Source organism: Mustela nivalis (assembly GCF_964662115.1).
Source record: "Mustela nivalis genome assembly, chromosome: 14".
NCBI lineage: Eukaryota > Metazoa > Chordata > Mammalia > Carnivora > Mustelidae > Mustela > Mustela nivalis.
In genome coordinates this window covers 44,463,701-44,490,867 of record NC_139033.1, presented here as the reverse complement: position 1 = coordinate 44,490,867, position 27,167 = coordinate 44,463,701, and the positions used below count along the sequence as shown (strand labels likewise).

The following is a 27,167-nucleotide window of genomic DNA, read 5'->3' as shown; positions in this document are numbered from 1 at the left end:
CAGCACACCCATGGCCACCTCTGCCTTTGCTTGGAGAATGCCAAGCAAAGGGGTGGGGGTGGGGGGGTTGTTCCTCTGACTCAGGGACAGCTGCCCTTTGACTTTCACTGACACCAGATAGAAAACCATCGATACTGTATTCCTCACAGACTGCTGGTTTCCCAACTGTTCTCCTTTAATACCATGTTCCCTTCTCAATTTCAAATGAAATTCTAAATGCCTCCCCCAATGTAAGAAAGATAGTAATAGCAAACATTTCCCGAGCGTTTCACTGTGTGCCAAGCCCTGGGCTAAAGGCTTGGCATGTAGGAATTTAATCATTGAGACAATCCTATAACGGATTGGCGGGTGCTCTCTTGTCCCCATGTACAAACCAAGAAACAGAGGCAGAGAGGAGTTGCCCGAGGTCACTGGTCAGGAAGAAGCTGAGTCAGGATTTAGAACCCAGAGTGGTTCTCAGATATGGCTACTCTGAGTAAACAGCAGGGACGCACCCAGAGCTCCACTCCTGCAACATTTCTATTCCTTGCCCGACATCTCCCCCAAAGGTGCCCTCTGTGGGGTCGTTCCTGAAGTGGGCCCCGGAACCTGTTCCAGGTCATGGTTTTATGCTTTTACAGGGTCCCAGAATGAACCACCAGCAGATAGGAAGGGGGACAGGGCACTGGTTACCTGCTAACCACCCTCTAATTTCTGGAAATGCATCATCAGATACTCAGAGGTTAACTGAAGGTCAACAACAGGCACAGGTCTGGCTGCCAGGGGACGAGGGAAGGAGCAGACCTGTCCGTGGCCTCTGAGAGCTCAGAGTGTAGCTGAGGAGGGAGGCAGCCCCTCAAATCCCATCAAGTCTGAGTGGGACTGTGGTGGAGGCATTTAGAGGAGCAGGGGGGTAACCCTACACTTACGTGGACCTTCCCTCAAGATACCCAGAGGGGCTCCCCCATTCTCTGGATGGAGTTTGGATGTGCACTGCCTTCTTTGCTTCTGATGAGCCCTTTGCCTTCAGGGTGACTCACCTGTCCTAGAAGAGCTCCATGTCCATCTTTAGTCAGGAAAGGGCTGAGTCCTACTGGTCTGGAAACATTTTTTATTCTCCCTCTGTGCGATGACTTTGCCCATTTTTGTTTTGGACTATCATTTGTCCATTTCACATTGTCCCTCGCTAAGCATAGTCCTTGAGCCTGACTTCCAAGTTCTTAGGGACACTCCTCATTTTTCTGGTCACAGGCCACCTACAGCTGCTTTCTTGCTGGGGGTCTCAAGCTCAGGTGCCTGCGAGGACCAGGCAAGCCACCCGTGCAAGTGAGTGGAGCCCCATGAGAGTGGTGGCTGTGAGCAGTGGGGAGACATTAGGGAGTGGCAGAGACTGTGGAGAACTGGAGATGGTATGCTCTGTCTGGAGCGGTCGGCCCTGCTTAGCTCTGGCTGATGGCTGCTGTGGAGAAAGGTGGGTCAGTATGGCTAAATCTCCCAGTTGTTAAAAAAAATCAGAAGTGTGGAGTTTTACATGAAAATCTTTTTATTTGTAAATGTTGGCCCAGATATTTTAAAAAATACTGAATCATCCAGGGGCAGGGGTGCCCCAGGGTGGGGAGTCTGCTTCTCCCTCTGCTCCTGCTGCCTGTGCTCTCTCTCTCCAAATAAATAAATAAAATCTTTTTTTTTTTTTAAATTAAGGATTTTGTTTACTTAACACAGAGAGAGAACGCACAAGCAGGGGGAGCAGGAGACAGAGGGAGAGAGAGAAGCAGACTCCCTGCTGAGCAGGAAGCCCGATACGGGACTTGATCCCAGGACCCTGAGATCATGACCTGAGCCAAAGACAGACATTTAACCGTCTGAGCTACCCAGGCGCCCAATAAAATCTTTTAAGAGAATACTGAACAGGCCAAATAAAATGCCTGTGGTCCAGATGTGGCCCAAATGGACATTTGCAGTCTCTGCTTGGTCGTTAAGTTTCCTTGTAGAATGAGCTTATCATCTGAGGGGGCAGGGGGCAGAGACAGGTCACTGCCACCAGTGTTCTGAGGGACAGGGTCCCTGTGAGCCGGATGGTGAGGGTAGCATCCAAGAGGTGGACCTGAGCTGTGGAGGAGGAGGGGTGAGGGAGGGAGAGGCCGTGCTGTCCCAGCTGCAGCATAGCTCCGAGCCAGACCGTGTGGACTGAGCAACGGGCTCCTTGTTCCATGAGGCTCGTAGAGACCGAGTGGTGTTGCCACTGCTCCAGCTGGGCTGTAGTTCAGGAGGCTGTTGCCAGGATGGAGGGAGCTGACTGGGGACCTTGGCTACCCCGTGACAATGCTGGAGAGAGAGTGTCACTTGAGAAGCAAGGTGTGGGGTGCTGGAGCCACCACTCTTGGAGGAGCTGCCCCGCCTGAATCCGAGAGGGGCTCTCACAGGTGCAGTGCTGGTTTCAGAACAGGACATTGTTGCTCTCCCTTCCCGGCATGCTCTGAGTTAGTTTTCATTCTTTGTTATCCACCCAGAAGTTTTCAAAGGCACGGGGTGGGGGAGGGGGCACCCTGTCCACCCCCAGGGCCCACGGAGGGGGTGAAGGAATCCCTGGGAGTGCACGCAGGTTGGCAGAGCTGGGAACAACCCAGGAACTGGAGTACGAGGGAGGGCTACATGGAGGCCTGAGTGAGGCACACACAGTTCAGAGTGGGGAGTATTAGGGAGTGGTGGGGTCTGTGGAGAACTAGAGTTCAGAAGGAGCAGGGCCAATGGTAGCCAGAGTGACCAAGGAGGACTTCTTAGAGGAGGTGGGTCTGGAGCCAGGCCCTGGGAAAGAAGATACAGTTTGGAGAAGCAGAAGTGGGAGAGTTTGGGGAGGGTAGAGTGGGGCACAGCTGGGGGGCTGTGATGTCAAATGATAATCCCAACACGTGACTGAGTGTTTGCTGTATATCCAGCTGTGGTGGATGGTTTCTCTTGAGTTCTCACTGAATCCTCATGACACTTTATGAGATGATACTTTCATCATCAATATCCTTTACAGACGAGGAAGCCAGCTACCCGAGGTCTTGGAGCTAGGATGTGGTTTAGCTATCATGGAAACCCATAACCCTTACATTACCCTGTCTTAGGACTCGGGGGCAGTGAGAAAACCACCTGACTCCCACCAGGGATGTGGCTGGAGTCAGGCAGCCTCCTCACTGTCCCCTAGTACCCATTGTTTGGAGTGAGATGCCCAAGGAAGCTCTTGAATGCAGTAGGACAAGGTTGGAGTCCTAGTCTGGGACCAGGTTACCCTAGTGGCCAGTGGAAGGTGGGGGGTTGGACAGGTCCACCCCAGCACCCTTGACTTGAACGTTCTAAGGACCAGGAGGGACTGGGGGAGAGCCTGGGCCAGTGGCGGTGGACAGGGGAGCTAAGGAGTCCTACTCTTAGGGAAGGAGGGAGCTGGGTGCACCAGCATGGAGGTCAGAGGGGCCACAGGCCTGGTCTGGAGCTGTGATGGGCGGAGGCTGGAGCAGGCCTCAAGGATCATGTGGTCATGTCAAGACAAGATAAAAGCCCATAAAAAATTTAAGAGCAGGACTAGAGTTGGGTAACAGCACAGGGGAGGGAGAGGGGTGTCAGGAGGCAACCTATCCTCAGCATCAAGGGAACACATAGGGGCCTGCCGGGAGTGGGGGGAGGGTCAGTGTCTGGAGCAGGTTGGGAATCAGTGCCAGGAACAGGTGGAAGGTCAGTGCCAAAGCAGGTGGGGGGTCAGTGCGGGGACCCCAGGCTCCCGTGGGCCTCAGGGGCCCAGGGCAAGGCAGACCCGGACAACAAGGACGACCAGGGACAAAACAGGGGTGGGCAGTGCCATCCTGCCCACTGGCCTAGCCCGCCCACATGCGTGGTGGCCTCCGCAGAGCTGGCCAGCCGCCGTGGTGCTGTTCTTCCTCCAAGAACAAGTCGGAAGACTGGAATCTAATCGGCGTCCCTGGGTAGGTGGCACTGAGTGCCCCCTCCCGCCAGCCGGTGGGCAGCTCCAGCATGCTAGGGTGAGGAGGAATCACAGCATCGCTCTTGTCTTCCTGGTCTACAGTGACCTGTCCCCCTGGAATCTGGCCCAGCACCTGAGATACACCCGGAGGCAGCTCCTGGGGAGAGACCAGTGAGGCCTGGGCCCCATCTGTCTCCTCCACACAAGCTCTGACCCACAGGGTTTTCGGAGTCTGAACTCAGTACAGAGACGTGGGGGTTGCCTGTTTATCTCGGAATAGCTGTCCCGTCATTACTGCCTGATGTAATGATTGTAACCCAGACCGTACTCGGGCTTCAAGGACATTGGCAATCGGGGGGGGGGGGGATTCACTCTCAGCTCAGCAGGGTCTCGGGGCCAGCAGGCTGTTGAGGGGCTTGGAGTCTGGGGACCTGGGCTGCAGGCCCAGCTCTTTCCGTAGGCAACTGAGAGGCTCCTGGCGAGTTGTTCCTTTTCTCTGGGCTCCAGCGTCTGCATCTGCCCAGGGGAAGGCCCAGTACCATCTTGTTCTCTAAGGACTACTGAGGTCACCAAGCTTCGGTTTCAAGAGCCCCTTTGGCTTCTCCGACCAGTGGGATTGGTCTGGGGCTCTAGCTCGGCATTGCTGGGCTCTGAGCAGGTGCTGTTGTGTGTGCCTGGCTGGGAGCCTCTGGGAGAGGTGGGAGGTCCCAGGGTCCACCAGTGAATACTAATCCAGCCTGTCAAGGGAGACCTCAAAGCAGCACTGCCCCCTCCCTCACCCCACAGGGAGCTGACCTGCCAGCCCAAGGGTCAGGGTAGAGAATTTTCCAGACCAGGGCGAGATATCTGAATAAGGGAGGGAAGGACGTGAGAGATTTTCTAGATCTTGGCTATTCAAAGCGAGCCCCTCTGACCTGAAAAAAAACAACATAAGCTGGGAACTGATTAGAAATGCAGAATCCCAGGCCCTGCCTCCCAACTTTCAGAATCCGAAGCCGCATTCGAATAAGACGGCCTTTGATTCCTGCAGCAGGCGCATGGAGGTCCGGAAGCACCGCTCCTGGCCACTTCGCTTAACCCCTTGGCCACACCTCGGAGAAGAAACACATCTTCCCCGAACAGGGGTAACACCGGTCCAATGCAGCAATGTCCATTACTCCCTGATGGTTTCCATTCAGTTGTAGACTTTTAAATGCTGAAATCATGAGTTTATTTTACCGTAAGTTTATTTTAGAGCCCAGTAAATAACTGAGACCCGCAGTTTGCAAACCAGTACGCTGGCTAACGCCCTGTCTGCCGTCAGAGCGGCAGAGGGTTACAGTGCGGGAGGGGGCTGTTTGACATTTAGAGGACCCTAGGTGTCCTCCACACTGAGAGTCAATGTTGATTTCTTTTCTTAATTTTTAAAAAAAATTTTATTTATTTATTTGAAAGAGAGAGAATGAGCAGGGGGAAGAGCAGAGGGAGAAGCAGACTCCTCGCTGAACAGGGAGCGCCTGACATGGGGCTCAATCCCAGGATCCTGAGATCATGACCTGAGCCAAAGGCAGCCGCTTAACTGATTGAGCCACTCAGACGCTCCATAAATGTTGATTTCGCCAGTCGCCTCCAGCTCTGAGTGCATTCGAACTTTCCCATTTCTGGCGATTGGGGACCAAAAGCTCTTGCATGCAGAGGGGTCCCCGAATCCCCCTGCTTTTCTTTGGCAAACACCAGTGTGGCCCAGAGTCCTTGGGGCCAGCCCTGCCTGGACAGACAGAGTGGCAGGACATGCGGGCTGCTGGTGGCTGGCGGGGGGAAGGGAAGGAAGCATTCTGTCTGGAGCCGTGTTTATACAGGAGATGGAGCGTGGGCTAAACTCCAAGGGGTGGGCTGGCCACAGGCATTGTGAAGGGGGCCCCCGTGGCTTCCTTGGGAGTGCCGTGGGCGTCCTGTGTCCCTGAGCTGTGGCCTCTCTCTTCCTACTGTGTCAACAGGCGTCTGTGACCTGGCTTGGCCCGGGGGGGTGGGGGGCCGCCCGGCCGCCCCCAGAGAAGAGAGCTCCCCTTACAGGCTCTGGGTGAAGGTGTCCGTTGCCAGCACAGAGGGGAGCTAAGACAGGAAGAGGGGATGGGCTTCGTGTCCCCAGAAACCAACTTCTGGAGGGGGGCTGAGGGAGGGAGACTGTGGGGCAGCGTGGCTGTGGGAAAAGTGAGATGCTGACGGGGTGCCTGCATGCAATACAAGGTGAGCGGTGGTGATGTGCTGGGCCCCGCTGCTCTCCCACAGCTCAGACATGCCTACCTCGATCTGCAGAGGCGCGATACTGCTGGGATGGAGGGACAGACCCGTGAGCCCCAGCACCCCTGAGCCCAGGAGCCTGGAGTAGGCCCCCTCCGGTGCCACACAGCTACCCTGCAGCTGGCCTGGGCTCCAAGAGGTGTGGCTACTTGCAGCAGCCAAAAGTCCCCAAAAGCCACATCAGGAAAGCAGAAAAAAAAATCAGGAATAAAGAAATCGAGACCTTTCCAGGCTTCCTCTGTGCACTCCCAGAAAGGGACCCAGGGGGTGTTACGTGCTGAGGGCCTGAGGACAAAGGGTTTGATGAAGGACGAGGGGAGCCGTGCTGCCCTGTTTGGGGGCCTAGAATGATGGATTCCCTAGAGGAGGACTGGTGGCCCGGGAGGGGAGGCATGTCCTCTGGTTTGCAGGTCACCAAGTCATCTGGGCCATTGGAGGAGAAGGTAATGCCTCTCTAATGCCTGGCTGTTCTTAAAGGGATTGGCTAAATTTACAGCCACTAATGCCATTTGTCACTGGGCGCACACAAAGGCGTGCTGAGCTGGCTGGGACGGTTCCAGCTTCTTGTCTCTGGGGGGACATGGGGTGCCCGGTGATGTCAGCCTGCTGGTTTCCTCCAGATCTCTAGCCCTTGACAGTAGGCCGTGAGCTCTCACAGCCTCCAAGGTGGGCGCGGCCAGAAGGCTGGGGGAGAGAGAGACTTCTAGCCCTATCCAGAGAGCTCTCGTCAGCAGAAGCGCCCTGAGTGCTGGATTTGTAAGGGAACCACGCTGCTCTGGGCAGAGGGGGCAGTGAGGGGAAGATTCAACCGGCGTCTGAGTAGGGGAGCACGGGTGGGGAGAGGAAGAAGAAGCCTTTTCATCACAGAACACGAGTGGTTTTGTTTCTGGCCTTAAGAAAAGGCAGCCAGGCTCCCCTGACTCTAGTGGCAAGTCTATAAAAGGCTGGGCGGGGACAGGAGGGAGGGTTGGTGAGGGTGCTCTGGGCCCCTGGGGCTGGGACGGGGTCTCTGATCAACACCAGGAAGACCATGAGGGTTACGCCTTTCACCAGACAGCTGTGGATGGGTCTAAGTCCTATCTGGGCAGTGCAGGCCGAGGAGCCCCCCACCCCGGCTGTCCTTGTGCAGGCCCGGCCCCTTTGCACCCCTCCTCAGGCTCTGGGCTGCCTGCCCTTTACAGCAAAACGCAGCCTCAGCGCTTTTCCCTGCTCCTGCTGCTTGCCTTTTTGTTCTGCGTCCATCACCTGGCAGCGGGGGCAGGGTGGGGAGAGCTGGCTGGCTGGCTGGCTGGCTGGCTGCGTCGGCCTGGCCTGGCGTGTTCCTCCACATTCTGGATGGCTGCCGCTGGAGGGGTCTCTTCTCGGCCACCCTCTCCTTCCTTCTTCTCTGCGTCTCCCCCCGACCCCACGTCCACTGGGATCCTGAAAACATAAGCTCCTCTTGCTGGCTCTCTCAGCTTAGCCAGCAGCCCGGCCCTGTGGGCAGTTTCCCATCCGGTATTTGCTGTGAATGGGAAACCGAGCCAGGAGGGGACCCCGAAACACAGACGGGAGGGGAGCACCCCAAGCCCTTGAGAGAGCATCCCATGTATTTCCCTGGCCTTCCCCTGGCCTGAGAATTCGTTCACCCTGTACATCCTGATTCCTTTTACCTTAAAAATAGAGCAGAGCTTCTAGGTACTCACCCCCAAAGAATCAAAAACAGGGACTCGGATGTTGCCCCTGTGTCCCCGGCAGCACTACTCACAAGAGCTGCAAGCAGACACAGCCCACGTGTCCCTGGATGGATGACGGATTTACAAAACGGGGTCTCCGTGAACACTATGTTACTGTAATACGACGTAGGATGTGGAATTCTGACACGTGCTCCCCCATGAATGAATCTGGAAAACATTATCCTAAGCGAAAGAAACCAGTCACAAAAGAATGAATGTTGTATGATTCCGTGTCCGTGAGGTCCTCGGAACAGACAGATCTGAGGAGCCTGAAGGGAAAGCAGCGGTTGCCAGGGGCTGAGATGAGGGGAGTGGGAGTTGGAGTTGAATAGGCACAGAGTTTCTGCTTGGGGCGCTGGAGAGTTCTGGAAATACAGCGATGACGCTTCTCCAACATTGTGAATACACTTGATGCCACAGAACTGTGCACTTAAAAATGGTTACAGTGGTACATTTATGTTATGTGTATTTTACCACCATTTTAAAAAATGGAGTGTGGGTGTCTGACTGAACGCTATATCCCGAGCGCTGAGGAGACGGAGAAGGCGGACAGCACCCCCTTCCTGCTCCCTCCTCCCTCTTCTCTGCTAAGGAGGTAAAGTGCCCTGGTTGGGACTCATTCTGGAATGTACAGGTGAGCCCAGGGGATACGTTAGCCTGGTTCCCTCTGGGGAAGTGGAGTCCCTGGACGGATGAGAACGGGCGTCCCTGGGGAGAGTGACACAGGCGGAAGGAGGGCCCGGCAAAGGGGTGTTATGGATCTGGTCCCCACTGTGGGCAGCTGGGCTCCGTCCCCTGGGACCTGCTGAGGGACCACGAAGAACACACCTCGGGGGCTGCGAGAGACCAAGGAGGGAGTGTCTGTCGGGGGGATGCCCCAGGAGCCATTAGCGCCCCGCGCTCTGCCAGGACACAGGGGCCAGGCACCAGGGGGGCCCTGCTGGTTTCTGCCGGAGTGTGTCCGAGGAACCCTGGGCAGATGCGTTCGGGGCAGCTGAGGGGAGATGCTGTTGGCCTCACCGTGTGACACTGATGGGAACAGGAGGGCCACCACGAGCATGTGAGGACACACAAGTCATCCAAAAGTGACCAGCGGGGGATTCCTCTGTGTCCCTCTGGGCACCAAACTTGGGCAGACTGGGAATGGGTCTCATGGCCTGTCCCTTTGTGCAGTGATCGTGGATCCCAGGATCCCTCACAGGACTGTGGTGTGGCCTGGGGCAGGGCCTGCGGGAGCCTGGGAGAGCCCAGCAGAGCAGGCCAGAGCGGCTGCCACTGCAGGCAGAACCAGGCCCTTGATCCTCCTGGAAACACTCCTGTCTAGTTCTTGCAAAGCCCAGTCCTCCACCTGTCCCTGGAAAGTGTGCCAGGAGGCCCTTGATAAGATCTTAAGTCTTCGAGGAATAATGGGCATGGCCTTAGACACTGGCTTTTCCTGTGGGCAGCTCCTTTTTCAGCCCTCTCTGGACATCAGCCTTATCTCCCCCACCCCCCCCGGAGGCCGGCCATCTGCCCAGCGCCGGATAGAGAGCTAGGCACAGAGCCCAGCCCGCTAGAGCCTGTAGCCTGGTGGGGAGTAAGAGGCACACACCCTGCTTGAAGCATCCACTGGGCTTGGAAGGGTAGTGGAGAATGGGAAGTGGGAGACAACCTGAGGGTCTGAGCAGGCTGCTAGGAGGTGGGATGAAGAGGCAGTGGGGGGTAGGGGCGCCTGGACCTGTGCTGTGCAAACTTGAGCCAGTTACCTAACCTCTCTGAACCTCAGTTTTCACTTCTAAGTAGTGGATTTATACCAGTTTCATGGTGTTATCGTGAGGGGTAAGTGGCAAAAGGCGTATAAATTGCTGAGAACAGTGGCTGGCACATGATATGGGCCCAGGGCACTTGAGCCATTCCTGTTATTAGAAATCAGAGTATCCATGCCCATGGGCCAAGGTGGGGTAGATCCTTTGTCCACTAGCCCAGTCTGAGAGCAGGGGCTTGTGCTGGTTGCCAGATGGCCTCTGAGACACTATTCTAACATTGTGTGAGTGTAAGGACGTCTAGATTTTGTAGGCAGAGGGAAGGGAACCTGTCTCTGGGTGAGGGGCACGGTGTGAGCAAAAGCAGAGGCCAAGAGAGCATCACATGTTCGTTTTCTATGGCCTTGTAACAAACTGCTGCAAACTTGGCGTCTTAAACCAATACCTGCTTATTATCTCACAGTTCTAAAAGTCAGAAGGCCAGCTCAGTAAGTCATCAGACAACCCCAAGTGTCAGCCAGGCGGAGTTCTCCTTTGGAGACTGGCGGGTCAAGTCTGCTCCCAGGCTCATTGATTGCTGGCAGAAATCACTTGCTTGTAGAACTTGGGTGTTGTTGTAGGACTGGGGTGCCCTTCTCCTTGCTGGTCATTGACCAGGGATTTCTTCTCTTGATCCCAGGACGCTGCGTGCTTTCTTTGCATGCACTCCTTCTTCAAACCAGCAACAGTGTGTTGCTCCTTTCTCATGTTTTGAATCTCTGTCTCTACCTCCCATTCCAGTTTTAAGGATCTCATGGCCCTGCATGAGGCCTTCCTGAATAGTCATTTTAAGGTCTGCTGATTGGGAATTTAGTTATATTTGCAAAATCCCTTCCCAGGAGTAGCTAGATTAGTGTTTGATTGAGTAACTGGGAGAAGGTGTACACCCAGAACCTTCTTAGGGTTCTGCCTACCACATGTGGCATGTGGCCAGTAGAAGAAGTAGGGCAAGAGGGGTTCGTGGGCAACCATTGGAGCAGGAGGGGTAAGGTGGGCCTTGGTGGTAGAAAGGATGTAAGCCTGCTATAGGCTTTGAATGGCAGGTGGATGAACGGGCCTTCTGGGACATCCCTGCCTTCACCTACCCCCATGGCGCTACACTACTCGGCGTGCTTCTCCCCAGTCTGAGCCAACTCCCTGTAGACCCGCTGCCACCCTCTGAGGAGGGCACCCAGGCCCGAAACTTTGGACTCTTCCTTCTGGGTCAGGAGGACATACCCAGGAGCCCCCGGGCTGCAGAGCTCAAGAACCCAGAATCAGCACTACACGGTTCCGCCGCAACAGACCTGGCGCCCTGTGGAGGCAGGGAAATGCAGCCGAACACCAAAATATGAGCCAGGAAATCAGTTGAGGAATGTGTGTGTCCCCCCGGGCAGCTCTTCTTCCCCACCACCAGCACCAACTTCAGAAAAGCCGAAGGACGGTCCAGGGAAGTCCATATTCATGGTCTCAGCAGCATTTCTGGAGCCCAGTGCCCTCCTCTGGATCCATTACAGTTGAAAACTCAACACACCCTTGATAGCTGGTGAATAGCTATGTTCCCAAAAAGTTCTCAGTAATCTAAGGTCTTGAAATTCTAATGCTCCTTTCAATATTCGAGGACCTTACCTTTATTATGCACAGTCACTTCTTGGATACATGCAGTCCCTTGTGGTCTCAGAGCCCTGTGCGCTCCTTGTGTATCTACTGTGGGTCGTTTGGTAGAAGACCACTCTACTCATTCTGATGATGAAACCCCATGCAGGCTGGGCTTCCTCCTGCTTGAACGCAGTCCCCCAGAGAAAGCAGTGATTTTCTGATGATGAAAGGGACACCAGATAAGCCTTGAAGCCCCTTCCCATCTGGCCTATAGCCTGTCAGAAGGAAGGGAAGGGTCTCTGATGGGAAGGGACCTAGAGGTGAGAAGGGTTCCAGTTCCCCACTTCCAGGTGGGGTCCGGTGGGGGCTTTGAGGAATAGGAGTGGGCTCCTGCGATGGCTGGGTTGACCCAGTCCAGTCAGGGAAGGACGGCGGTTCTGCAGGTGGCCGTCAGCGGGTAACCCCGGAATGCCAGCCACGATAAGCCAGGCCAGCATGGAGAGAGGGCCCGAGGGCTCATGGGAGAGCCACGTGCCTATGAGGGGTGGCCAGATGGCGCCGTTGGCTGGCCTGTGCTCTCCCAGACTCTTCATACTCTGTCATTAAAAATCAGTCATGTCCTTCCGTGACCGAGCGTAATGTGTCCTGAGGAGCTGCAGCATAACAAGGCTGCAAAGTTGTGTGTAGACCATCAAGGCCTGCAGGCCTCACCTGATTTAGGGGGCCGTGTGATGTCCCAAGAGAAAGCATCTCTTTAGAAGGAGACCCCGTAGGGGGTTTGTGTCTGGAGACCCTGGTACGTTCCAGTGCTTGGGTCCGGGCTATCAAAGCCCGTGGTCTGTTTCTTTCTGCTTTGTGGTAGACTTGGCTAACCCTAGGTGGGGAAGCGGGGCCTGGCATGGGGGCTGGGTCTGCGTCCTGCAGAACCCCAGGTGGCAAGGCCCAGGTGTGGACTAACGCCCAACGCTGCACAAGTACTGCGTGGCCTCCTTAGGCGCGCTGCCTGCCTTGTCTGGGCCTCAGCTTCCCTCCACGTGCAGGGGGAGTTGCAGCACTCTTCACCCTGAAGGCAAACTGGCGCCCCACTGACTTCTGTGGGTTGCTGGGAGGCTGGGACGGAGGAGAGGACGTCCCAGGAGCGCCCCGGGGAGTGGTTCTCAACCGGGCTTCACCCGCACCTCCCTCCAGCTGCGTGGTCTCACCCCGCCCACTCTTCTGTCTCCTGCAGCCCCCCGCAGCCCCTGAGCTGGAGGGATGGAGAACTCCTCCGCTGCGTCTGCCTCATCTGAGGCTGGGAGCAGCCGCTCTCAGGAGATCGAGGAGCTGGAGCGCTTCATTGACAGCTACGTGCTCGAGTACCAGGTGCAGGGGCTGCTGGCCGACAAGACGGAGGGGGACGGCGAGAGCGAGCAGACGCAGTCACACATCTCCCAGGTGAGTGCCGGCGGGGCCTGGGCAGGTGCAGGTTCCAGTGCAGGGGGGTGAGGGACCCTAAATCCAGGGAGCATCTAGCCGCCTGGCCCTTGATTCTGAGGCACGGCTGGCCCCGGGTGGCAGAGCCTGGAATCCAGGCAGGGAGTCCCTCGGCTCCACTGCGCCTCCGCCCTGCCCCACTGGGCCACCTGGGCCCGGCCAGACTCAAAATTCATTGGACACAGATTCACTGAGAGCCTGCTACGTGCTAGGCACAGTTCCCTGTCCTCCATGAGCTCGTGTTCTAGGAGACGTCTGGAGATTGTGGCTTCTCCAGCATGCACATTACCAAAGGCTGTAACTTGGGAACATTTTCTCTGATTTCAAATACAGGCCGTTGTTGGCAGCCAAAGAGCTGGTCTCAGGCACTCATCAGGGGCTCTGTGTGCCGGCCCTACGAAGGTGCCCGAGGCATTCTGAGCAGAGTGTCAGGTTGGTGTCGTCTGGCCATGGGCTAGTTTGTGGCAGCGCTGGGCTTGGGTGGAAAACAGACTTGCTGACTGTGGGCCAAGATTTGGAAACCTGAAGTTCTCAAGAGTAAAGTGTGAGCCATTAGGGGTCATGGTGATGTCACATGCATCTTTCCTTAATACTGTAAATCCCCAGGAGATATTGCTTCAAGAGTTGGTTCTAAATGTCCTTCTAGCTGTCTGTGTGACTTCGGGCAAACCTCTCAGCTTCTCTGAGTCTTGATTTTCTTAGTGGGTGAATAGGGATTATCCTGTTGCCTCAGGAATATTAGAAGGTAAAAGGGGGTTAGAGGCTCCCAAAGCTACAGAAAAGCAGGGTGTTTTCTGCACAAGGAGACACAGGATGCATTCCTCCTCCTGTTCAGGATCTGGATCTTGGGTGTTCACGTCTTGCTCTTGTTGTCCTACCTCAAGCCGGGTCTCCTCTGACCAATAGAGGGGGACCACCTGGGTACCCTGCTTTGGAGAAAAAGCCAAGTGGGTGGGCAGAAGACCCAGATCCTCTGGCCATTCGGAAAGCCAGAGGAAACCTGGAACTCGTGACTGGGGGTTAACCTGGGACATTTGGAAGATATAATGATCCTACACCTTACCCCACAAAGGCAGGGAAGAGAAAAACTGGCCCTGAGAGAGAAGTGATGCTTAAATTTGCTCTATAAGCATGTATCTAACATCTCCCATGTGTCTGACACCATGCTGGGGCTGGGTATCTGGGGGCAAGCAAAAGAGGCATAAAGTTCTGCCCTCATGGGCCTTACATTCTAGGGATGGGTAACAATTGCTGTGCAGAAAAATAAATTAAGAAAACAAAATAGGGAGTGATGAGCACGGGGAGGGGTTTGTAGTTTTAAGTAGAAATATAAGGGAGGATGTCACCGAAGTAGGTGAGGGGCTAGCAAAGGCCCAGCTGGAGGAGTATCCTGGGTCAGCAAGGCGACCAAGGTGCAGAGCAAAAGGGAGAGCCAGAGGAGATGAGTCAGGGAGAAAAGGGGGTCACGTTGATAACAAGTGCAGGCGCCGAGCCGGGCGGTCTGCCGGCACTGAGCAAGCCCGGTTGGGAGGAGGGACCCATCAGGTGGGATGTGTTCAAGGAGATGGGGGGTGGTTTAGCTGTGTCGATGGCAGCTGCTGGGCCATGGAAGAGGAAGACCGAGAAGGACCTGACAAGCTATGGGGGCTCATGAGGGGACCCTGCCTAGAGAGGTGCCCATCAAGGGGCAGGGGCTAATGGTCAGGAGATGGGTTGCAGATGGGGAGGGTAATACGGATCCTCTATGTATTACAGGGGTGTCTCTGTAAAGGGGAGAGACCTGGTATTTGGGGAAGCGAGGTCAAAACGGGAGCATCTACAATATGTCGTGCATGGATGGGAGTGGTCTGGGGCAGAGGGAAGGCTCCGTGGAACTGTGGCCTTGAGTAGAGGAGAAGGCTTGACCTTGGCTCACCCACGATCACATAGGGGGGCTTTTCCAGGCTTATAGCCGTGCTTCCAGAATGACCCATTGTGCAACATAGCCGTGAGTTTCTCCAGCTGTTTTCAGCCACGATGGCGCAGGTGCAGGTGAAGAGTTACAGAACTGAATTTAACTGGGGCTGAGGTTTCTCTGGGCGGTGAAGCTGGAGGGAAAGAAGGGCGGGGTAGAAGGAGTCAGGACAGCACATTCCCTGACACTGAGCCAGGCGAGGACAGGAGTGAGGACCCAAGGCAGAGAGAGCTGCTGAAGGGTGGTGGGTCAGTGGACTGGGGGTCCCAGGGAGTGGGTGAGTGGCTGGAGTCCTGCAGGAGTGAATAGCAAAGGGGAGTGCCTAGGAGTGGGCATTGGGAGTCCAGGGCAGGAAGTGCAGCAGCGGGCAGTGGAAGGCTGGGCACGAGCGTGGAGGTGTTGAGCGGAGAAGAGATCAAGAGGAGGGCCGGGGAGCTGATTGGCGGGGCAGAGAAGCCACTGTCACTGATGTCGACATGTTTCAGAAAAGGTGGCCACGATCCAGAAGAACAGCCTTAAGAAGTACAGAAACTGAGGCGGGGGTGGGTGACCAGGGGTCTACAGCTGATTGCGCGGAGCGGGTGCCTTGTCTGAGGATGTGTTAGTTTCAGCCGCCTTTATCGTACACTGAGCAGTAGCATCCCCTGAAGTGGCCAGGAGAGGGGGGACGGGCTCAGACTAAACTGGACCATTTCCATGGGAAATGAACCTCTTTGGGTCGTGGAGGACAGGAAGGGGAGGGAATTAGGTGGACGGACTCTCGCATACTCCAAGCACCGTGGGTGGGGTGCGGGGCTGGTCGGCCCATGCAGCCCGCCTCCCAGACTGTTGTGTCCTCCCACGGCCTACAGCGGGGTCCCTTTGGAGACTCCTCCTCCTGAGGTAGGCTCCTTTCATAGGAGGAGTGTCCAAAGATGCCATGAAGCTTTACCCCAGAGGAATACCTGACCCACGGTAGAATTTCTGTTCCCACAGTAGCCACTGGGGAGAAAATTCTGGAGGCAGGGCCCCTCCTGGTATCTCTGGCCTCCCTGTGCTCTCTCATTCTGGGCCTTGCCCTTGTGGCTGCTGCTTCTGGGAGAGGTCAGGCCTGACCATGCTTGGATGTCCACATCTGCAGGGGCTTTCAAATAGATGTTTGTTGGGAGGCTGTGTGGAAAACATGGCCACTTCCAACATCCGATGTGTTCCTTAAACTTCCTGCGATCTCTGAAATTCCCTGGAAGAATGGGAACACCTGGCAAGCGCCTGGGGTCTGCCTGTGTGCCAGTGGCCAAGGAGGGATGTTTTAACCCGATGCCCACCAAACCCACTACCAGACGCTCACAGACACAGCAGGGGAGCGGACTCCAGAGGAAGGGCGGCAGTGGACAGCTTTCGGAAAGGCTGGGGTTAGATGTATTTATATGGCACATTCTTTAAAAAAAAATAAAGTCTCTGTTGACAAAGCTTTTTTTTTTTTTAATTTAATTTTATTTTTTTTATTTGACAGAGAGAGAGCTCACAAGTAGACGGTGGGGGTGGGGGGGAAGCAGGCTCCCCGCTGAGCAGAGAGCCTGATGTGGGGTTCGATCCCAGGACCCTGATCATGACCTGAGCCGAAGGCAGTGGCTTAACCCACTGAGCCACCCAGGAGCCCCATCTGTTGACAAAGCTTTAAGGAAAGTCTTTCTGCTAGAGCCTTTTTGCTTTTTCTTATTTAACCTGATGACTATTTTAAATGGAGGCGAAGAACCAAAAAAAAACCAAAACAAAACAAAACAAAATCCTCAGAGAATGTCCCCATCTGCCTGTCTGCGGTGGTGTTTTGATGTCTCTGGGAGAGGAAAATTGGAAGAATCTTGGAAACGTTGAGAAAACTTGAGAGAGGGGAGAATAATGTTGCTTTTCAGTTGGTGAGATCATTTTTTTTAGGATATGAGAGATGATGGTTGGCCCTCAGAAGAAAATGCCTCATGAAGCTTGTACAGTTGTGTTCTCCCCCTCCCCTCCTTTAGCAAGAAGTAGGAAGAAAGATGGATGGAAGAATGGAAAGAGATTAGATAGAGAAGATAGATAGATAGAGTGAGCCAGTGAGCTTCCTTTTCTTTAGATGAGTAACCAAGAGAATGTATGTTCTACATTTCCCAATGCTTTTGGGATACCATATTTAAAATTAGGGGGCGCCTGGGTGGCTCAGTGGGTTAAGGCTCTGCCTTTGGCTCAGGTCATGATCCCAGGGTCCTGGGATTGAGCCCTGCATCGGGCTCTCTGCACAGTGGAGAGACTGCTTCCCCCCGCCCCCCACGGTCTACTTGTGATCTCTGTCAAATAAATAAATAAAATCTAAAAAAATAAATAAAATAAAATTGCATGCCCCCCATAGACATATCAGGAGTGCCTGCACTCCAGTGGATTCCAAGTCCATAAGGCACGTCCTGAAAGTTGTCTTCCCTGTGTCTTTGAGAGAACGGAGGATAATAGCCCTGTTCCACAGGAGAGAAGCCTGCTGGAGGACAGAGGTGGGAACGGACCAAACCACACTGCTTCATGGTGGCTGAGTGGGGCCCCAGTCCTTCCCTCCCCACTTCTGGCCACCTGCCTCAAGCTCCACTGTCAAATGCATAGAATGTAAGAACATTGTAAAGAGCAGATACATTGAAGGTGAAATGAACCATTGAGGGTGAAAAGAACTTCCTATGGTCCTTTTTGAGGATGTCGGGCACTTAAGGCTCCTAGGCGTTGTCTAAAATGCTGAGTGTCCTTCACAAGACCAGTGTAACCATGCGGATAAGAAGAATGGGATACAAATATTCAGGTTGGCATGGCTTCTCTCACTCACCGTGTTTTTCCTTCTCTTTCTCGTGTTTTTCCTCCATTCTGCCTTCCCTGTTCGCTGTTCCCTCATCCCCCTTCTATCCCATTCCTTCGTTGCCTCCTGCCCTTTGCACCCACTCCCCTGCTGACTTTGCTTGGAGGAGGAAGCCCTCAGTGGTGGACCACCCATGAAGGGCTTAACTGAAGAAGTGAGTTGAAGGGGAACTGTGGGACACTTGAGCATGGGGGCCTCATCCTCCTTCTTAGAGAGAGGATTCATTTTTACTTACATGAGTACTCTATGCATAGTTCTTAGGATACACAAAATTCTAATATTAGCAATAAAATATCCCTTAGCTGCTACCTCTTACCACCACCTTGATTGGTGAGTGGACTTCATCCTTTTTCTTGCTTTTACCAACCTATATATAGCATAGGACTTACAGAAGCACATTATTTCAAAATCATAAGTCAGGGATGCTTGGGTGGCTCAGTCGGTTAAGCATCTGCCTTCAGCTCCGGCCATGATCTCAGGGTCCTGGGATTGGGTCCTGCATCGGGCTCCTTGCTCAGCAGGGAGCCTGCTTCTCCCTCTCCCTCAGCCTGCCGCTCCCTCTCCTTGTGTGCTCTCTCTCCCCGACAAATAAATAAATTTAAAAAACAAACCTCATTAATCATAGCCAATGAATATATTGTTCAATAACCTACATCTTTTACCTTGCTGTATGCCCCAGGGATTCTTCCAGCCTTGTACACCCACGGTGTTCTGTTTAATGGCTACATTGTAGTCTGTGCCATGGATGCATGCACCTGCTGAGGGGGATTCAAGGAACTTCTGAGTTTTCCCCTGGAAATGTAAGACATGTCAACGAATGTTACAGAACGTGCCTCCTCCTGCACATGTAAGAGTGTTTATTTAGGTAGATGCTGAGAAATAAAATCATTTTTAATAGCTATTGTCAGATTGTTTCCTAGAATGTTCTGTTTTTCATGCCGCCACCGGTGTATTGAGACAGAGCATCTCTTGGCCTCTTAATTTTCATTTTCTTGGTGTCTAGTGAAGAAGCGCCCTTTTTAGTCTGATTACCTGTCTTTTTTTAGTGAGTTAAAATTTTATTTTACTTTTAAAACAACAATTGGAAAAACAGAGGTAATCAGGAAACGGAGGAAGAAACCCATCATGCCTTTGTGATATAACTAATGTTATATAGGGTACTGTTTTTTCTTTATGTACCTTTTACAATGTTGAACTCGCATACCTGTAATTTATAGCCTAGTCACTTTTTTTTAGCATGATCTAGACTTCGTTTGGTGGGTTGTGACACAAAGTATAATTGTTTTAAATCTGCCTCTGTGAATCACTATTGGTTTAAGAATGAAGTATAATTAGAGCTAAGGTTTTGTTCATTCAAGCCCTGTTCTAGGCTCTGGGGATAAACTCAAGAACAGAATAAACCATAATCCCTGCCCCCCCCCAATCTCCCAGGCTTCCTTTCAAATGGAGAAAGACCAATGACAGACCAAGAAGGAAATAGGATGGTAGAAGGTGTTCTACACCTGAGTGGGCAGGAGAGGGGATAGTGCTGGGCTGTCCCAGGGAGCTTACTCAGACTTTAGAGCAAAGACTTGAAGAAAGTAAGAAAATGAGGCCATGTGGGAACCAGTGTTCCAGGTAAAGGGAATGTTGAGGGCCTAGCTCTGGTGTGGGAGCGTGTCCTGCTTCGAGGAACAGCTTGGGAGCCATTCTGGCTGGAGCAGAGTGAGCAAGGGAGAGTGTCATAGAAGAGGCAGATCTGCAGGGCCTTTCTCTCCCTGGTGTGGACTCTGGCATTTTCTCTAGTGAGATGGGATGGTGCTAAAGGGTTTTGAGCAGAGGACAGGTATGGTATGACTGCCTACATAGGGTCACTCGGGAGGCTGTGAGGAGAAGAGGCTATGGAAGGAGCTGGCAGTGGGGAGTGGTCAGGAAAGGAAGCGGGGAGACCAGGAAGCTGTTTGGCTGGTGCAGGCAAGAGGGGATGGTGGCTTGGAGCCGTGGGGTCACTGTGCAGGTGGTAAGGGGCAGTCTTGTTATACCTTAAAAGTACAGATAACGTGATCTTCTGATGAATAACCTTGAGGATTTTAGCCTGAGTAACTGGAGGAATAGACTTTACAGAAATGAGAGATATATAGGAGACCCCAAGAATAGCTTTGGAGAGCAAAGATCAAGAGTCGAGTTTTGGAACATGTAAGGTTTAAGATAGCATTAACGTCTCGGTGGAGATGCCAGTGAAGCAGGTGGGTGTGCAGAGGTGGTGTTCAGAGGAGAGGAATGACCTGGAGACTTATATCTGTCAATAGCAGCATACGGATGGCATCTTAAGCCCAGGAATGAGCTTAGAGAAGAGGGTCTAAGATTGAGCCCTAGGAGACCGAGGATATGAGCAGTAACTAACAGAGACACTGAAATGAGTCCATGTTAACTCATTTGCTCTTCACAACAATTCTGTGAAGATACTGTTATTGTTACTAGTTTACAGGGGAGGAAACTAAGGCACAGAGAGGTTGAATAAGCAGAGCAAGGTCACACAGCAAATGTGTGGCCAGTCTGAGGTCTGAACCAGGTGGTCTTACTCCAGTTGTCATCCAGTTAACCTCTTTCCTATTGGTAGTTCCTATTCATTATTGTGGGGAGGGGGAACAGGAATTGAGTCTTAGGGATAAGGTGGCTTGTCCAAGTTGAGAGAGTAATAGAAGCAGGAGTGAGAACTCAAGATTCACTGCGTCGAGAACTCGAGCTCCTAATCACTACATTACGCTGCCTCTACAACAGGAAAGTTTTTTTTGTTGTTTTTTTTTTTTTTCTTTTTAAGACATGTGCATAAAGCCTTTGTTCTTCTCTCAAATCTCAGCCCTAGGGCAGGGCCTCCTCCCTCTCACACACCAGGCTTTTCTGGAGCATCACAGGGATGCAGAGTGGGCTGCCCACCAGTCTCTGCTCCCACCTCCCCTTCTTGTTTCTCCTCTCCATGGACAAGGAGCCCTCAAACTCTTCCCTGGGTGGTCCTACCACCCCCTTGATTAAGAAACCCTGAATAAGATGACCTTTTAAGTGATTTTTCACTTTGAAATAAATACAGACATAAATAAAAATGTCAACAATAGTACCAAGAATCCCTGACTATCCTTCACCCGGAGCATCCGATTTTCTTATTTTACCACTTTGCTTTCTGCCTCTCACGTCTCTCGAGAGAAAGAGAGAGAAAGAGATTCTCTAAAGGGATTCTTTTTTTATGTATTTGAGAGTAAGGTGCAGACTCCCCTTTATTGCTAAACACTTCAATGTGTATTTTCTAAGAACAGGGACATTCTCTGACATAGTCATAGTACAGGAAGTAAACCCTGAAACAGTATTATTATTTAATGCATAGACTTTATATTTCACCAGTTTTCCCAGTAATATCCTTTATAGCAAAAAAAGAAGGAAGGAAAGGTTCAGGAAGGAGGGAAGGAAGGATGAAAGGGAAGGATGAAACAAGGGAAAGGAAAACAGGAAGGGAAGAAGGAAGAAATTGTAGGTTCCTCAAAAATTAAACATAGAATTACCATGTGAGGCTGCAATTCTACTTCTGGATATATACCCCCAAAGAATTCAAAACAAGGACATGGACAGATATTTATACACCCATATTCATAGCAGCATTATTCACACTAGCCAAAAGGTGGAAATAACCCAAGTGCCCATCAGTAGATGACTGGATAAACCAACTGTGGTCTGTCCATACAATGAAAGAGTATTGAGGCTCAAGAAGAACAGGAGATCCTGTGACATGTGCAACATGGATGAACCTCGAGGACTTTATGCTCAGTGAAATAAGCCACACACAAAGGGACAGCTACTATGGGATTCCACTTGATGAGACACTGACAATAGCAAAGCTTGCAGAGAATGAAAGCAGAAGAATGAAATGGGTGGCAGGGGTTGGGAGGGCAGGAGTCGGGGGTGAGGGTTTGATGGGGACAGAGTTTCAGGTTGAGATGATAAAGTTAAGTCCTGGAGATGGGGCGCCTGGGTGGTTCAGTCGGTTGAGCATCTGCCCTTGGCTCAGATCATGATCCCAGGGTCCTGAGATTGAGTCCCACATGGGGCTCCCTGCTCACCAGGGAGTCTGCTTCTCCCTCTGCACACCCCACCCCCCGGCTCCTGCTCGCTGTCTCTCAAAAAATAAATAAAATCTTTAAAAAAAAGGAAAGAAAAAGTCCTGGAGATAGATGGTGGTGACAGCTGCAGGATAATGTGAATGAACTTAATGCCGCTGAAATACACTCTTGAAAATGGTACATTTTATGTTCTGTATATTTTTCTATAATAAAAAAATCTCTGGTTCAGTGTCTAATCCAAGATCACACATTGCATTTAGTATCCAACACTTTTATTGGCTCTTTGAATTAAAAGCTATTTATGCCTTTACTCATTCTGCCACTTTTTGGCTGTGTAACCCTGGGCAAGTTATCAGCCATACTATGCCTCAGATCCTGTATTTGCAAAGTGGGCATAGGAAAGGTGCCCAGATGGCTATGAGGAGTAAATGTTAACATATGTCATAGGTTAGATGTAAATGAAATCTAGATACATTGTGACGAACTCATTTTTGTTATACATGCGCTCGCCACACACACATAGCCTTTCACTTGCCTTTCATTTTGCCCAGGATTCCTTTTGTCACACCGAGTATAGTCTAAAACTCATATGTTGGCATTTGATCAACTTGGAATGTGCTGGTGACAGTGTGAGGCAGACATCGAGGGTTACTTTTCCTCACTTTCCTCCAGTTGTCTCAATCCCAGTGTTTATTGATGATCTCTCCTTTCCCCTGACTGGAAACACTAGCCTCATCATAATAGAATCTAGGATCTGAATTCCCATTTGTACGTGGGTGCAGGGATGCAGTTTTGCCATTTGTCTCTTTGTCTCGTCCTGTACTGAGTCAACTTGCTGGTTTGGCTCAAGCCTTGTAATGTAGCTGGATATCGGGGAGTGCCGTCCCTGGGGGGCTTCATACCCCTGAAAAGTATACCCTCAGCTCCCCCCACTCTGTGCTTTTCCTCCCCCAGGGCCCCATGGGTTCCCCCTATATTTTACCAACTCGGATCCTAAAATACTGTCCCTCCTGGGATACAGATGACAAGAAAGCAGGTTATATTTTTTTACTATGAATTTTTTTTTAATTTATTGCTTAAGATTAGTAAGTGATCTCTACACCCAGTGTGGAGCTTGATCTTGTAACCCTGAAATGAAGAGTCACCTGCTCCCCCAGCCGAGCCAGCCAGGTGCCCCTGCTATGAGATAATTTAATTGTGCCGATAAGAGCGAAGAGTAACAGAATAAGCATCTATTTTGGGTATAGAATAAGCATCTGTACTCCCCTGTTTATGAAGTCTTCACCCTGTGCCATCTGTGTTTCAGGTTTTTAAAGTAAGAAATAAATCATAGCAGCAGGCTGGAGGCCCCACACCACTCTCACGAATTCGATGTCCTTCGTTTCCATATAGGAAAATGTCCCACTTTTCCTGCCTCCTTGTGTTCAGTGACCTTCTCAGGAGGACACCACTCTTTCCCCAGAGGACTTGCTCCTAGCAGTAAACCGGTTTTCCTTGAAGGAGAAACTCCCTAGTATGGAATCAGGCGGTGGGGGATGGGCCAGCTGGGCCTGCTCTCCAGGCAGAATCTTCTCTCCATTCTAGAATCATCTCAGACAGAAAAGGACAAATTTGGGGAAGGTCTGCGTCTGGAGATTTTTCTAGGTGATGGTTCCGAAAGGGCAAGTGGGAGGCAGTGGGTGGGGGCTGGGGTCTAGGAGCAATCCCAGCAGAGGTGGGCAGGAGCTTTGGAGTGGGAAAGGGAGAGTTCCCAATGGGCTTTAGGGAGCGAGGAAGGAGCCCTCATCCCTGCTGGTGGTGATCCCAGCCGTCCCAGGACTGCTGCTCCTTCAGGCGCTGGAGCTGGGTGCCTTGTGAGCCCAGCCCCGTGGGCACAGCTTTGTGATAGTGCAGGGATTCACACTGAATTCCTTCCGGGGCGAGGGGCTGGGCGCAGGAAAGCTATGCCCAGCTGGACCACAGTCCCTTCCGCAACCACTTTGCCCAGGGACCTGCCTCTGTCCAGCCCTGACTGGGTCTCTGGGGTGGGTTTCTGCAGGCTTGACCACCTCTGCTTGCTGCTTGTCTGTACCACACTCCCAGATCCATTTCTTCATTTCCTTCTTTGCCTCCACTGCCAGTGGGAACCTGGATGCTGGACCCAAGCCTCCTGCCCCGCTTCCCACCCTGCCCCCGCCCGGGCTAGTTAGCCTTCCCTGACATGGCTCTGATGACATCCTTCCCTAGCAAGGTCACCCCCCTTCTTCTGGCCCTGTCTACCGGAAAAGTCTCCAAATGCCTTGACCAGAGAGTCGTGCTTGCTGCCATCAGCCTCTGAGCTGGCAGCTGTCCCACTGCTTATGTCCACGTCCAGGCTTCTGCTTCTCCGGGAATCCCCACTTGCCCATTTTCCTTCCCCGCACCCACCCCCCAGCTGCCTGCCAAGGGCACGCTCTTCCTTCTCTCAGTCTCGCCATCCACGTGGCATTGCTGTTATCAGAGGGCTTGCTTCTCCTGGGAAGGGAGGTTCCTTCTCCAAAAGCGCCTGAGAAATGGCTTCTGGTGGGCGGATACTGAGTTAAGGATGGCTTTGATGAAGAAGGGACATCTTTCAGGAGCTCGGGACCCCTCTCCTATAGCCTAACCAGGGGGCTGAGTTTGCCTCTAGCGCTGAGTGAAACCTTAGCCTTTTCTCTGCTTGCTTGGCTAGAGGAGCCATTGTCCCCACCCTGCTTGCTCACCGCAGCAGTGTGCCCACCAACAAGTCACCGTTCCAGGAGATGTTACCCAGGTGCTCTGCAGCTGGGGATGACGTGTTGGGGACACGTGGGTTGGGGGAAGCCTTTCTCCACAAGGCTGTCCTAGGATGGCGTGGAGGCTGCATGATCCCAGCCTATATTTGCTGCATGCCTTGGCCATCCCAGCCAGGAAAGGAGAAGCCACTGCAAGATATAAAAACTGTCTTTATAATAGTTTAAGCACTTTATGCACATATGTAGGTATGTATGTGTGTCTATATATATCATTCAAAAATATGTGTGTATACATACAGGTATGTATTACTTATTATTTTGAAATTATTTTAACTAAGCTTAAAGGTGTAAACATAGTCCAGCATGTTCCCACGGACCTGTCCAGCTTCCCCTAATATGAACACCTTACATCACCATCGTACCGTCATGAGAACTCAGGAATTAACATTGGAATCATGAGACTTATTCTGAATTTCACTGGTTCTCCCACGAACGTCTGATTTTCTGTTCCAGGATCCAGACTGGCATCAAGTTGCCATGTCTCCTTATTCTCCTCTAATCTGTGTACCCTTCCTGGGTCTGGTTTTCCATGACCTTGACTCGAGGACTGCTGGTTACCTGTTTCCCAGAAAGTTGTTCTATTTGGGTTGCCTGGTATTTCCTCCTGATTAGATGGAGGTTGTGCATTCTTGGCAAGAACGCTTCAGAAGGGATGGGCCGTCTTCGACACATCATACTGGGGAGTCCATGAAGCTGACAGGCTTCATTATGGCCAGTGTTATCCCCCCTCTCTCGGTTAAGGTGGTGTCCGGCGGATTTCTCACTTTCCTTCGCATAATTAATAAATATATTTATTATAATTAATAATTAATGCAACTAGTATCTATCTTGGGGGAGATGCTTTGAGACTGCAAATATCCAGACAGAGGAAATTTATTCCAGGCAGTTGGTTACCCAGGTGATAGAACTGAGAAGCAAAAAAAAAAAAAAAAGAGAGAGATCAGCAATCCCACCTCCAGGCCTGAGGCACAGAAGGAGGAGAGATGGGTTGCCAAAGTCCAGGAGTCAAGATCATGACTCCTCACCGCTGGTGAGGTCTAGAGCCATGAAGGAGACACAGCCCCTGCCGGTAGGTCCCCCTGAAGCATAGAGGGAAGAGAGAAACGCCTTCTTCCTGCCTCCTGTGGCTGAGCAGAGCTGGAAGCCAGCCAGCGCAGGAGTCTGGGAATCGCAGTCTGCAGGGGTCAGCTCCTCTGCAGTGTCCAGCTGGACATGTGCTCTAAGTGGATTTCAAACACTTGGTATGGAAAGAATATAAAAGATCTCATTAATAATGTTTTATGAGCACTTGGGTGGCTCAGTCGATTAAGGGCCCAGCTCCTGATTTTGGCACAAGTCATGATGATCTCAGGGTGTTGAGATCGAGCCCCACCTGGGGCTCCACACTCAGCATGGAATTGCTTGAGATTCTCCCTCCCTCTGCCCCTCCCCCCAACACATATGCGTGCGTGCATGTTCTCGCTCGCTCTCTCTCAAATAAATAAATAAATCTTTTTAAAAAATAATGTTTTATATTAATTACCTGTTGAAGGGATCTTATTTTGGGTATATTGAGAGAAATAAAATATATTATTAAATTTAAGTTAACATTTTCCTTTGTAAAATCTGGCTGCTAAATCGTTTAAAATTACCTCTGTGGCTCCTATGCTTGTGGCTCTCATGTTATTTTGTTTGGATAGCTAAGAGTATACTGGTACCTGTAACCAAGGTCATGCCCTTGACCCACAGTCAGGAGGATGTGGCCAGCTAAGGTTTTCCAACACCCAGACTGCACTGGCCTTGAGCCATTCACGCTCACTGTTTTGACCAAGTATGTCAAATATCGGTATTGGACTCCTCTGTTCTTTGTGTATCACACAGGGTGTAGGTCAAGGTCAGTGTTCAACATTAGCCTAAGGGGCTAGCTAGCTTTTAACACAATAATAAAAATACCACCACATAGCTCCATGGCACCTTACAGAGGAAAAGCTGTGCTGTTACTACTATTTCACATCTCTACGGTGTCTTTATAGGTTTACAGAAGTCCTTCATTTCAGCCTTGCAGTCAGCCAGCCTTGCTGGCTGCATTTTGTAGGTGACCGGACAAAGCCTAGGAAATCCACTGCTGGTTGTTCAAAGTAAATAACTTGTGTCCTACGTGGTTGACTCTGCAAGGCAGCCGGTCTTGATCCTTCTGGTGGGCTTAGGTTAAGGGAAGGAACTTTGCCTTCTCCAAGCATACACCAGAGGGGTCACCTCAAGGTGGAACTTGGAGATGCCAAAGTGAACCTGCTGGTAGGGAAGGATTTGTCTTTGAAAATGGCCAAATAGGATTTTATCCTGGCTCTCCTGCAGAAGGTCAGGGCTGTCTCAGGAAGGCCTCTGTAGGGTGAGGAAGAGCCTACATGTCCAGCCATCACTGACCACTCCTTTCTCTCCTGCAGTGGACAACAGACTGCAGTGAGCAGCTGGACAGCAGCTGTTCCTTCTCCCGAGGCCGAGCTCCCCCGCAGCAGGTAGGGAACCAGCTTTGTGCACCTTCTGGGGGTGGTCACGTGTCTTGTCTGTTGGTGTTCCTGGGATGGCTTTGTGATGGCTCTCGTGGGCTGGGCGATGTGGAGAGAGCAGGAAATAAGAGAGGGGAGTGTGTGGTCCGCACTCTGGAAGGTTCTCCCTGAACACCCAGCCCACAGTGAAGCATGCCTTCCTTAAAACACATAGATTCTTGAGGTTTTT

General features: G+C 52.0%; 1 protein-coding gene across 5 annotated transcripts in view; it reads left to right on the top strand.

The window, feature by feature from the left end:
- Positions 1-27,167, top strand: part of CTIF (cap binding complex dependent translation initiation factor) — a 284,019-nt gene that overhangs the window by 60,952 nt on the left and 195,900 nt on the right. For 4 of the 5 annotated variants that reach the window (XM_082699263.1, XM_082699266.1, XM_082699265.1 and 1 more), the window contains exons 2-3: positions 12,523-12,728; positions 26,876-26,947. In XM_082699263.1, coding sequence (XP_082555389.1) covers positions 12,549-12,728; positions 26,876-26,947 — 252 coding nt within the window. In that variant the 5' untranslated portion in view covers positions 12,523-12,548. The remainder of the gene's footprint in view (positions 1-12,522; positions 12,729-26,875; positions 26,948-27,167) is intronic. The other variant, XM_082699267.1, reaches the window with a different exon arrangement.